Source organism: Leuresthes tenuis, unplaced genomic scaffold (genome assembly GCF_036924035.1).
Source record: "Leuresthes tenuis unplaced genomic scaffold, fLeuTen1.0.hap1 SCAF_6, whole genome shotgun sequence".
NCBI classification, from domain to species: Eukaryota; Metazoa; Chordata; class Actinopteri; order Atheriniformes; family Atherinopsidae; genus Leuresthes; species Leuresthes tenuis.
The window spans coordinates 37464110-37477193 of record NW_027325360.1 but is presented as its reverse complement, the minus strand read 5'-3'; the positions used below and the strand labels follow the sequence as shown (position 1 = coordinate 37477193).

Sequence of the window (13084 nt, the reverse complement as noted above, 5' to 3'; positions counted from 1 at the left end):
AAATAGAAATTAAGAGACATATGCAAATTTACTGTACCAAAGGCCAAAAAAGAAATTTAAAGGAGATGTATATCTGTTGTTGGGGTTTCATTATGGAATGATGCTAGTATAAATTTAAGAAATTGTAGAACATTTTTGGTTTTCAAAGGATGGCTTCTAAAGCAATTTTTGAAGGCTATAAGTATTCATCATTTGTGAAGGATTTAGTGTTTATGATTTCGCTTAACTGCTCTTTTATTTGACTGTCACTTTAGTGGCTGCATCTCTGTTTTGTTTTTTTCATTCACGATTATTATTATTATTATTATTTTGTACTTGTAAAACATGTATTGATGGGTAGCTTGATTTTCTTTTTTTCAATAGGACAGGCTTAAATATAAGCATTACGCTTCAGTCTGTGCCTTTTCAGTCACTTTAAAAGGCTTTGATTGATTGTCGTGAACACATTTGTTGTTTACTGTGTGACTGAATAAAATAAAATAATAAAATAATAATAATAAAGAGACTGTACTCCTAAAACAGCAATTTAAAAGCTGCTCTGAATGAAAGGCCTGACACTGCTGAGGAGCCAGGTACAGTCATCAAAAGAGTAATGTAGTTATTCTAGTAATCAAGTACCTCAGATTACAGTATGCATGAATGTTTTTTTAATTACTTTTATGAAGAAACTTTTCTTCTCAGATTTATTTTATTTGACTTCTTCTGTCTGCAAAAAAAATGAATACCCTTGTAGCTTTAATCCAGTTAACTACATGAGCTCTTCAGTATGTTCATGCAACATTGATATATTTACTTGTCCATGTGCATAGTAATCTCACTGCTTTCATGTTGTCAACATCATGCTTTGAAATAATTACTGTATTTTTCTTCAGAGTGGGACAGTGCTTCTCACGCCACAACCAGCTGGTAGGAAGCAGCCCAAGAAGATCAGTGTTGGAGAGGCAACAGATCATCTGGGGAAATTTCACAAGGTTTGCCAAAACAATACAGTTCTGTTCTTAAAAAGATACTTTGTACTTATATAACTATATCGTTCATACAGTCATGTTTTTGTGTGTTTCAGTCATGCCATAGCCTTGAGGATCATCTCCTAACCACTTCAAAAACCTGTCAGCCATATCGTCTCGCTATTGGGACTTTAAAGGCCCAGGTTTTCACCTTCTACATAGTCTTGGACAAGAAGCTTCTGCCATATCCGTCATGTACATCCTTGGGTGCATTTGATGAGCTGTTCAAGCCACATTTTGTCTTCAGTGTGAAGTATGATGATGCCCCTGCAGACAACTGTGTACGATATTTTAGTTAAATGATAAAAAGTTTCTCTTTTTAATGTCACCTTTACTGCAGCTGCATGAGACACCTGAGCTACGTATAAATGTCTGGTTTTCACTGTCTGCAGACCGCTGATTCTACAGAGGGGCATGTGTTGCCTGTTGTCATTGTCCTCATCCATCACCAAGATTTTTTTCTGCCAAATTTATTTGTTGTTTTCTTTTGTCCGTAGCTATTCCTGATTAGAACCGAATGTGTGCCGGTATTCTGTTTAAGATAAACACATAGTTGTCTTTGATAATCCAAGGGAGGAAATGAGGTTAAAGAATCTGACCAGCGCCTTCAGATTAAGTTGATTTAAGAACTACAAATCTAGTGATTTGTAGGCCGTGAGACGTGGAACCGAGAGAGACCCAGTGGGACCCGCCGGCGATTACCTGTGGTTCGGAGTTCAGAAAGTGCAGGATTTAATCGTCAAAGTTCCAGCTTATGATGAGCATCTCGATGTTAAGCAGGAACAAAGGCAGCCGTTGAAAGAACAGTTAGGCAAAGCTAAAGAGGAACAAAACACAATTCATCAACAGCTGGAACACCTATCAGATAAATCAGAAGGTGTTAAGAGAGGCCTACTTCAGTCCTGGGCCTCTGGACGTGAGCAGGAAACACATGGTTTCCCCCGGGGAGACAGAGGGAACCCTTTTCCTGACAAGAAAGGGGCTTACAAGAGTCCAACTGTTTTACCCCCGTCTTCATCCACAATAAATTCTTTCATATCTGAAAAGATCACTTTTGATCCAGGTAAACCGGATCAATCATTTCCTACTTTAGGACCCCACATTCCACAAGCTCCTTCTGACGAAGAGCTTGACAAGATTGCTTGTAATGTGCCCAGGTTTGAACCCACCCCTGGGATACCATACGACACCCGAGCATATTTGAACGACATTGATTTCTCTCTGCGAAGGTTCCCAAATGCATCCGTTCATGACAAATTCTACTTGATTAAGGTTACATCCAGCCGCGAGGTCAGTAGATTCATTGAATGTCAACCTGAATATATACGGAATGACTATCAACTTCTCTGCCAAACACTTGAATGAAAGTTTTCAGAGGAGTTGACCCAGTCTGACTTAAGTGCTGCTGTGATGGTTAAACAGGGATGGAATGATCTGCATCAGCATTATTATTACCGCCTCCTTAAGGCTTATTTTGGTTTCCGCAACAAGGTAGGAATGGAGGAAGGCATGAGTTTTAAAACTCTTTTCATTCAAAACCTCCACCTGGCTACCAGCTATCACTTAGGCGTTACAGCTAACCCTCACACTGCTACAACTCAGCAGCTACGTGAATGGGCCTCTCCAGGTTTCCAGAAACATAGACAGGTCAAACAGCCAGAACACATCACCGCACTGACGCAGAACTCAGGTTCTTGGTCCCCGGAGATCGAGGACAGACAAAGTGGCAGACCTCCAGAAGAGGTCCCCCACTGGTCACGATCACAACGGTCTAAGAAAGACTTCCAACATAACTACTCCCAAACCCTGATGGCCCAGCCATGAACCAACTCACTGCCATACTGAATACCACAGTGTTCAGTCAAACTCCCAGAGAGGCATGTGTTTTCAAAACCGACATGACCAGCAGTCTGCTCGAAACCGCAACTGCAATTATAGACATTGGTCTCGCTATAAACCATCACGCACTGTGTGGTCACAACCATCACCAGATCAGAAGGCAACTGAGATGAACAGGTTCACTGACGAGAACCACACAGAATCTCAGCAATGGTCTAGTGAAATAAGTGCCCTCAGTCAAGATGATAGCGATACCCTGAAAAGTCTTCTGTTAAAAGGGAAGAAAAGAACAAAACTTGAGAACCCTGCAATGGCCAACCATGCTAACAGAGACTTAGAAATGCTAGCCTGTTCCTAGAGGTAGGACTATACACTCCAACCAATAGTACCAAGTACTAATAGCACCAAGCAACACACCTTTAGCCATAACTATCTTCTTAAAGGAAGCAAAGTAGCTTCCACTCAAAATATCACTGACCTAATCTTGATAAAACTACTCCATAGTATCATGATGCCTCACGATTGGATCAAGGACACCTCCGTGTTCAAAATTGCAATTTAGTCTGTCATCATCTGGTATCACACTCAGACTTACCTTATTTCACCCATGTGACAGCTACAAATGGGGGACACTGATCTACTTCGGAATTAAAAGCAACCTCACATATGATGGAACTCCTACTTGAGATTTAATGCTACCGGCTTTAAACTTGGTCAGGTTACTCTTCAGCCATGGGGGATTAAAAGTTGTGATCAAATTTTCCAAAAACAGAGACAGCTTTGTTTTAAAATTCTAAGAAAAAAAAAAAACATTTAACATGTTCTGTTATCTGAAAATAAGTTTAATAAACATATGCTTAAAGGCATTTAAATTAATTAAAGTGTTGGAGTTTGTATTATTCAATATTTTCACTTTTACTGCAAATGAATATCAGCTCCAAATATCGGTTATCGGCCTCATTGACTACTAATAATCGTTATCGGCACTGAAAAAAAACCATATTGGCCTATCTCTAATATATACATATTTAATATTTTCATTGAAATATGTTTTAGTGTGCATACGGCTGTTTTTTATTTTTCAAGATTTCTTTGTCAGACTTTTGCCTTTATTTGGGACAGACACTAGGATGTTAAAGAATAATTCTTAAGTTCGTTTAGGCATCTACTGCACACTTTTCAAACAGGAGAATGTAGCAGTGCTTTTATAGCTTGGTCCTTTTGTCCATATTGTTATGTGCAGCAAATTATTACAGTTGGGAAAAATTATATGACATGGGGAAAATAAAGGAAAAACAACAGTCATCTTTGTCTACCTAGTCTACTCGTCTATCTTACTGATCAGTTTAGTTTCACTGCTCACTCTGTTACTGTTTTTTTTTTCCCTCCAGACTTATCAAGAAAAACTTACTCTGCTGAACACATTTAATTTCCCAACTACAGCTGTTAAATAATTTAACTTATTGCATAACTGTCATCATTATGCTACAATTGTTGCTTCTGTGCAAACAAAAGAGAGCTGTGATTTGTTTCATGCTTGTAGAAGACTGGTGGTGCTACGCTTGTGGTGGATTAATGTGCAGCACAGACGAGCCTCACACAGACAGGTGGATCTTAAGAGTCTGAATAAAGCATTCATTCTCATAAATCATTCTGGTTTTCAAGATTAAACCATATTCTTGTTTGTTTTAGATTACTCTTTATGTTTTGGATTTACTATTACTGTTTTGGATTTATTCTTGCCTTTTTGGATTTACTCTTCTTTGGATTATCTGTGTCATGTGCCTGAGCTCAACTGTGAGTCTGCTGCCTATCTGCTTCAGTCCTCTCCGCAAGTGATGTTTGTGTGTGCAGGTCCTCAATAAAGTGGGTTTTTTAATCTCATTTACTTCGCCCGTTTCTGTGTCTCCGCTCCGGGGTCCACGCGTCAACAAATTGTGACAACTGCAACGTTGAATTGTCTTATCAACGGAGTACTTCGATCATATGACTGTACAGTTCCAATAAAAGTGCGTTAAAGAACTCCTCCATCTACAAAAAACAACCCGTTTCTCTCGCTCCACTCTCTTAAATTTCCTCCACCCACCCAGAACCAAGCTCAGGACCATGGGCGATAGAGCTTTCTGTGCTGCTGCCCCACGCCTGTGTAATGCCCTCCCTGACACCCTGAGGACACCACAACCCACTGACTCTTTTAAAAGGGGCCTAAAGACATTTCTCTTTAGCAATTTTTCAGTTCAGAAATGCAGTAATAGAAATAAAATGGGAGCGTAGCAGTTATTGTAGCAAATTAGTTTGCCACAGACCTTTTTTCAGGGTTTCAAGATCCTTTAGGAATCAGAAGAGAAAAATATATCAATCTGAAAATCTATACTTAATAAACATGCTCATGTTCTTATTCTTATGCACAACATGCAATCTGTGCACACAAATAAGATAAATGGCATGTCAGTGTGTGTACTACTGCAGAGATGTTGTTGTTTGAGCCCACAGATGATGATTCTCCCTGATGATGATTTTCCAATCAATATCTATGATGTAATGGAAAAATGCCAGAAGTATTTGAGTGATCGGTTGAACCCAGTTAAGCAGAAATCCGCTGGTAGTGACACTGAAGTAAAACAAGTGTATCTACAAGAAGGCAATGATGTTAACATCTTGCCTGGCACTCTATTAGCTGGGACTTTTGACAGTGTTGTTTCACAGCCATCACAGAAAACAGAAAACATTTGTGAGCACACAGAAGAATACCAAGTGCAAGGAATGGGCTCAAACCTAAGATAATGACATTTTTAAGCACAACAGTTAACCTGAGAGCAGACAGACAGTTTTGAGTTGAAGCAGAGACTTTTGCACAGACTTTTGAATTCTGAGCTTGACACAAAATATGTGTTAAATAGTGAATACAAATATTGTTTTTGATTAACAATATATAGCCCAGTTAGCAATAGTTGAAAATATTGTTTTGTTGTAAAATATATCGCCTCTTAAAGTCATCCTAAATAATAGTGCTGTGTTTTTAAATGCCATCATTGTTGAAAGATGATGTTCTCATTTTTTAGCTACACTTTTACTTTCTCATTATGCATAGAATCACCTCCAAAGTCCTGTAGCAAGATGCTCTATGCTAGAGATAGCTGAGGGTAGGCAGATATTCTGTTATTGGACTCACATTGTAGAGGATGTCCACCCATCCTTCCATGGTGATACACTGGAAAACGGTGAGAATAGCAAAAAGGATGTTGTCAAAATTGGTGATACCAAAGTTGGGTCCAATCCAGTATTCCCTACAGATAGTGCCGTTGCCACAGGTCCTTGCAGGAGCCTCCAGGCCACAGGGGAAATCTGCTGCCAGCTCGTCTACAGCCAAAAATACACACAATTACACACAGTCAAATATATGAAAACATACAGACATATTTTTAGAGAGAGGGCTGGGAAGGTATGAAGTCATCTCACTGTAGGATATGGAAAAACATGCCATTAGTTGTACAATGTGTTATACTGATGGTCTGCAGTAAATGTCTGCAGTCTGTAAATTTTACACCATTTTACAGTTCATTGGGCACATAATGTACCACACAAACAACTTTTGCATTCAGCAGTCACCAACAAAGTATTGTAGACCTAAACTGCCAGCAAATCAGACACACACACTGCTTAAATGCAGCTCTACACAATGCTGAACCAGAGCCAAACATACTATTAAAATGCAAAAGAGGAAGGCAAATGTGTTAGCATACATTCTAGTGTGGACCTGTACCTGACCCAATAATCTATAGACTCAGTGATTCTTATATTTTCAACTAATTCAGGAGTGATAAACATGTGGATCCTGTAGAATAAGTATTTATTTTTCCACTAGATTATTTTCAAGGTCAGAAAACAGCTCACAAAGTTTGATTTTGATGTGGTCTATGCCTTTAAGTAGTAGTTAGGTTAATGTTTCAGTTTTCAAAGGACCATACTGTAAAAGATTCCATCAGATATCGTATCTGTTTTATTCTATTTTAGCTTGTTTCTATTTTACTGTATCCTTATTTTTAATTTTCTGAGTTTAACTTAAGTAAAACTTATTTTTCCATAATATTAGTTTATATTACATTTGTGTTGCTGCTTATTTTTTAACCAAGTTGATTCTGTGTGTTAATGTTTGTATGTAAAGCACTATGCACCTTGTTCTTTAAAATATACAATATCAATGAAAAGCTACTATCAAAAAGGAAAAAGCCTATTAAAATTAAACAATGCTAATACACAAATATACACAAACATCCCTATTATAAATATCCTGTCAGTTCAAATTAATGTGGTTTCGGAAAGGGGGCAACTGTCAAACCTGGCAACGCATCACGCATCAGGCATTCTTTACAACTTGACCACAGTGCACGCCTGCAGGTTATTAGAGTGAAGCACACAGGGCACAAAGCTAACATTTAATAACATGTAAGCTAACATTCACATGATGACATTTTACATTTAGATAGAAAGCCATAGACAAACGTTAGCATTTATCTGAAGTTACCTGACACAATATAATTCTGAAACTCTGAAAGTGAGAAACTTAAGTGTAATAAACTAGTAAGATAGCTACTTACATTCATCTACAGCTACTTGCAACACAGCACTCTGGCGCAAATTTTTATCCGTGCACGCACCGACATGAGCCAGGCCAGTGAAACGCAGACAGACAATGAAATGGTATAGTCCGCTTCAGGGGTGTCTGACATTTTACTACAAGCATCTTCATGGCATGAATATGGAATATATCGTGTATTGTAATATTTATGATTACGGATAAAAAAAAGATTCAACCCCCCCAATCTGTTATTTGTACCTCTTTTAGGGGGGATGAAGTCGTCAACACAAGGCCAATTTACTTTACAATAACAGGGAAAATGAATAGTGAACACAAAAGTTAAAAACGTATGTAGTTTAAAGGACATTTCTTACAATGCAAGAGATACTGTATGTTTCAGATATCTCAAACTTTCCAAATTATTTCTAATTTTAGATTACTATTCAACAGAACAAATGAGAATGATTCAAATTGAATATGTCCATTTGGTTTTCTTTTGGGATCAGAAATTGCATGACATAAAGATAGCTTTTGTCATGTCATGTTTTGTTCTTGTTTTCAGGTTTTAGATTTATTTCTTGCCATGTTTTTTTCCTTTTCATATAATTAGGTTCACTCAAGTCACCTGTCTTTGTTTCACAGCTGCACCCCATCTCCAATCACCTCACCACAGTATTCAGTTTCCAGGTTCTCCTCAGTTCAGTGCGAAATCCTCACCTCACGTCACCTCTTGTCACCTCACGTCTGGCCACAATTTTCATGTTCTTCAGGTTTGTCAGGTCAGGTCAGGTTTTTGCCTAGTTTTTCCACAGCCATAGTCTTGTTGTTTTTTCACAGTTTAGATTTCATGTTATCCGGCTCTGTCCCGCTTTTTGTTCTTTTGTAAATAAATCAAGTTTTCCTTTTGAAATTCTGCATCTGGGTCCTCTCTCCACCACGTCACGCACAACCACCATCCACCGGTTGTGACAGCTTTGACATTTGAATAGTACAACTGAGAATATAACCAGTATCATAAATTTCTCTGTCCATCAGAGATGATAGCTTGGCCATCAGTCTCCTCTCTCCCACCATCCCAACTTAGTCAGGGGGCATCCCATAACCAAGCTGGCTTTCCTAACCAATTTTTCCAGCCTCTTCCTGTCCACTGCCAATATACCACTGGCCCAGCACACGATCAGGAGTGCCCCCTGCATCCCAAAATACCTCAGTCTACTCTGAGAGAGCAGCAACATGATCTGTTCAGTCCAGTTTATGGTTAAGATGTCACCATCTCCATATCCCTGAATGTTCACGGGTGTTGGAGGGAAGTATTGTCTTCTATGGAAATCTGTAACGGGTGGTGTATGGACCCAATTGCAGTACAAAGGAGTCAGAAGACAGTGGTAAAAAGTTCAAGGCTTTACTGAAACTCTGGCAGACAGACAAATGGTTTAGAAACCAGCAAACAGGAATCAGGAGAGGAGAGGCAAAGTTCTTGGTCAAGGACAGAAGGCTGGGTTGAATTACCAGGAGGCAGACGAAGCAGGGAATCAGGGACAGACGAGGTCGGTACCGGTAAAGCTGGCAGGAGAACGCTGGAAAGACATGCATGGCAAAGAACAATCTGGCAAAGGATTGAGTGTGGAGCTGGTGACTATATGCTGGGCTGATTGCATGTGATGAGAGGCAGCTGTGTGCACAGGGGAGTGGAGTGAACTGATGAGGTGTGTGTGGCTGACAGGCTGAGTGGGGCAGAAACAGGATCAATGGAAAATTACTGATGGTTGGATGACTAAACTATGACAGAAATCCACCACCAGTTCTTTGGTAACCTGCCTCAGTACAACATAGAAGCTCCATCATAGCAGATAAGATGAGTACATGGCTCAATACATGAGTGGGGCCCAGAGGGGAATTGGAAGTAACACCTGTGAAAGCACAGGAGGAAGATGCAGGGTCGTATCAATAATTTGGTTTTATTTAACAATGATCACTGATAAACTCTTTGCAGAGCAACACAATGGGCTATAAATTCCTAACACACTCTCCTCAATATCTATGGAGAGGAGAGTGTGGCTATAAAATTTATCAAACAAAAGCTCTCTCCACGCTAGGAGGACAAAAACAAAAGCTAAATAAATGTAACAATTTAAACTCCTCTCCGAACCGTCGGAGGCACTATCAAAGTATAATAAAGCAAAAAACAGAAAGAGACTCCTCCTAATGGAGTTACTAAGAACCTTAAGGGTATAAACAAAGAAAGACTCCTCTAACAGAGATACTACAAACATGGAACAATTCAAACAAAATCACTCAGATTAAATCTGACGATGGAAAACTTTACAACAGAAAATCACTCGCAAAAGAGGATCGCATCAATGAACAAGGTCTTAATACTCAGACTGTGGTCGTTGTGGAGGCTAGAGTGAGAACGCTTAGAAAGACAAATTCAACACACTAGCAACGAGACAAGGCGAAGACGCAGACTAAATACACACGAGGATCCCAGGGAAGCAGGTGGAAACATTTAGGGTGGCCAGGGAAGACACTCAGACACATGACACGGGAGGAAGGGCAAGTTATCTGAAACGAGAGGACTGGTTAATACTTCAAATAAAACAGGAAGTGACAAGACAAGGTACCAAAAAACTAAGAGCGTTTACGAGACCTGACAGAGATACTAAAATGCTTGAAACTCTACAACATCAACAGGACATCAATCACTCAATGGGACTGTAGAAGACAACCCTGGAGGCAAATTTCAAGCCAAAAGAACTATGTCCCCACTGCTGTTCTGCATAGGCCTGAATCCCCTCAGCCACAAAGAGTGGCAATGGATACTGGTTCCGAAGTGGAGCAACCATCAGCCACCTCCTCTACATAGATGACATCAAGCTAGAACATTGGGATGTCATTTGGACTAGATAAATGTGGCCGAATGATATCAAAGCGAGGCAAGGGGATACCTACTGAAGGGGTTGAACTACCAGAGGGCACCGTAGCACACGTTCTAGAAATCTACAAGTACCTTGGGATCCCACTGACAAATGGCAACCACGAGGAGGCCACAAGGAAGTTAGCCACTACATACAAAGAGTAAGGCAGGTCCTGAAGAGTCGGCTGAATGGAAAGAACAAAGTCAGAGCTATCAACGCATATCCACTGCCAGTCATCAGATACCCCACTGGTATAATTACCTGGCCAAAGGAGGAGACAGATGAAACAACAAAAATCCAAGAATACATCAGGAACTGAAACCCAGGGGAGGGAAGGAAGAAGAAGAGGAACCATCATGACAGGAAAAAAATTACCAGTGAGTTGAAAAAGATGGTCTGAAAGACAGCACAGCGCCATTAATCATGGCAGCTCAAGAACAGGCCCTGAGCACAGTAGCAATAGAAACTACCACACCAGACAGGAACCCACAACATCAGAGATATCTGTCAATAAGAGCACAGTTTTAGGAACAGCTAAGATCCTGTGCAGAATCCTTAAGCTCTATGGTCTCTGGTAGAGGTCCCGAGCCTGAAAGACATACATATATATATATATATGTATATATATATAAAAATAATGGACCAGTAGTCATATAACAGTAACATATGTTACTATTATATACTACTGGTATTTATACTGGTTTTTATGAAAATGTCACCACCACCACCACAATATCCTAAACAAAAACATGATGTGTGCAGGTTATATGAGTTTAAGAAATAATGTGGACACTTGTTTATCTCCAGGATACATACATGTGTCTGTCCTGAAGCAGGTACGATGGAACTTCCCCATGTAGAAGTCGAGACCAATGATGGCAAACATGAGGATGGCAAAGAAGAGCAGTAGGCCGATCTGTAGCAGAGGTACCATAGCTTTCATAATGGATTTTAAAACCACTTGAAGACCTAAAGCAAAACAAAAAAAACATAATTTTGAAGACAGAACAGATGACTGGCTGGATTACTGAGAAGTAATCCAAGTTTGCAAGTGAAAAGCAGAGGCAAATAATTTAACACCTTGATTCAAAGTGCACGCAAAGCTGTTAATGAACATTTGATTAAAGGCATTTATAAATCATGGTGGACTTTTTTCTTTTTTTTTTTACTTGCTGGGATATATAGCTTATCAATAAGAGTGTTTTTTTTTCACTGCAACCTAATTTTGCCTGATGTTTTTCAGGAAGAAACTCACAATAACACAATACCCTTAAAATAAAAAATGACAAAGTACTGGCTCAAAAAATGTTAGGTTAGACTGATATGGAAAGCTGTGTTAACAACATATTACTCCTGGTATGTTTCTGAATTGTTATCATCATCTGCAGTAACATTATTTAAAACCTTACTTGGAATGCCGGAGACCAGTTTGAGGGGCCGCAGTACTCTCACTGCCCTCAGTGTTCTCAAATCAAAGTCAGCACCCACAGTGGCCAGGATCCTGCACACACAACAGTGGCCAGATTACAAACAGCTTTCCATTTAGAACATGTTTTAAGTCTTTGCCAAAAAAGGCAATGTGAGACTGGGCAAGTAAAACTAAAAATGAGAAGACATCCAATTTCATAAATTATTTGCTCAAATGAGATCAATAAAAATAAATAAATATATTGAAAACAACAAGAACAAATTTATATAAATGTCTAATGGATAATGAAAATTTTGCTAGGGGGAAGAAGAAGTTCATCTGGATGGCCACAGAGAGGAAGGCCAACCCTTAATGTTCAGTGGAGCACATACTCATCTAAATTTCTGGAAAAATGTACTTTAGCTGGTTAGTACAGATGGCAAGTTTAAACAAAATTTAGATTTATCTTCTGGTGTCATCTACTTCCAGGCTTTTGGGTAAGTAGGTACTTTTATATATTTTTTAATTTATTTATTTGTAGTTTGTTTTTTTATGTTTTGGGATGTACTTCTGAGGTGTATCAAACACAGTAAAAGGGGGGAAGATTCCAGTTTGAAATGCCGTGTTTTATTATCCAATATATTGTTACGGAAGACTCATTGATTCCTTACCATCACCTTTAGCCCAATTCATTGTCTAGCCATCTAATTAGTTACACTGTCTGATAACATGTTTATAAAATGTTAATAATATATGTATTTAGCAATAAGTAAAATTAACACAGAGGTGGGTTTTCACCAAAATATCCCATCTTAAAGTACAATATGACTACTCATGAATACAACCAGAGAAAGATGGTTTGATGCTTTTCTGTACCAAACCACCCACAGAGAATTGTGGTACATGTTAGAGTTCTGCTGAAGGTCAGCAACATAAAAGAGAAGAAGATGAGTTCAGTAAACTGAATGTTTTACTGGAAAATGCCACTACAGGTAAAGTATCAGTGGTGTGGTCGCCAAAACAAGCATGTTACAATTCACTGATAAAATTCTAGCCTCATCAGGTATGCCTTTCACTCACAGCTTTAGGTGCACCCTGGCAATAGAGACACTGTGGGTCATGCAGCAGATTCGTGCTCTGCCACAGCAAGTCTAGAGGGGATTAGGGGGAGAAGGGTAACCCACATGGACATTCTACAGAAAATAAAATATCATCATAAGCTTAACCTTCGATGTCAACCTGGTGTATGGTTTGATAATTCTGCTTTTTTGTTTGCATTGCAACAATATCAATAACCTCTTGCTGAATTCAGAGCAGTTCATGATTGTGGCCT

At 39.1% G+C, this 13084-nt stretch overlaps 1 protein-coding gene across 1 annotated transcript in view; it reads right to left on the bottom strand.

The window, feature by feature from the left end:
* cacna1ba (calcium channel, voltage-dependent, N type, alpha 1B subunit, a) overlaps positions 1-13084 on the bottom strand; it is a 222977-nt gene that overhangs the window by 187768 nt on the left and 22125 nt on the right. The window contains 3 exon segments of the mRNA XM_072387079.1: positions 6019-6206; positions 11160-11312; positions 11753-11844. Of these exon segments, the coding sequence (XP_072243180.1) occupies positions 6019-6206; positions 11160-11312; positions 11753-11844 (433 nt within the window).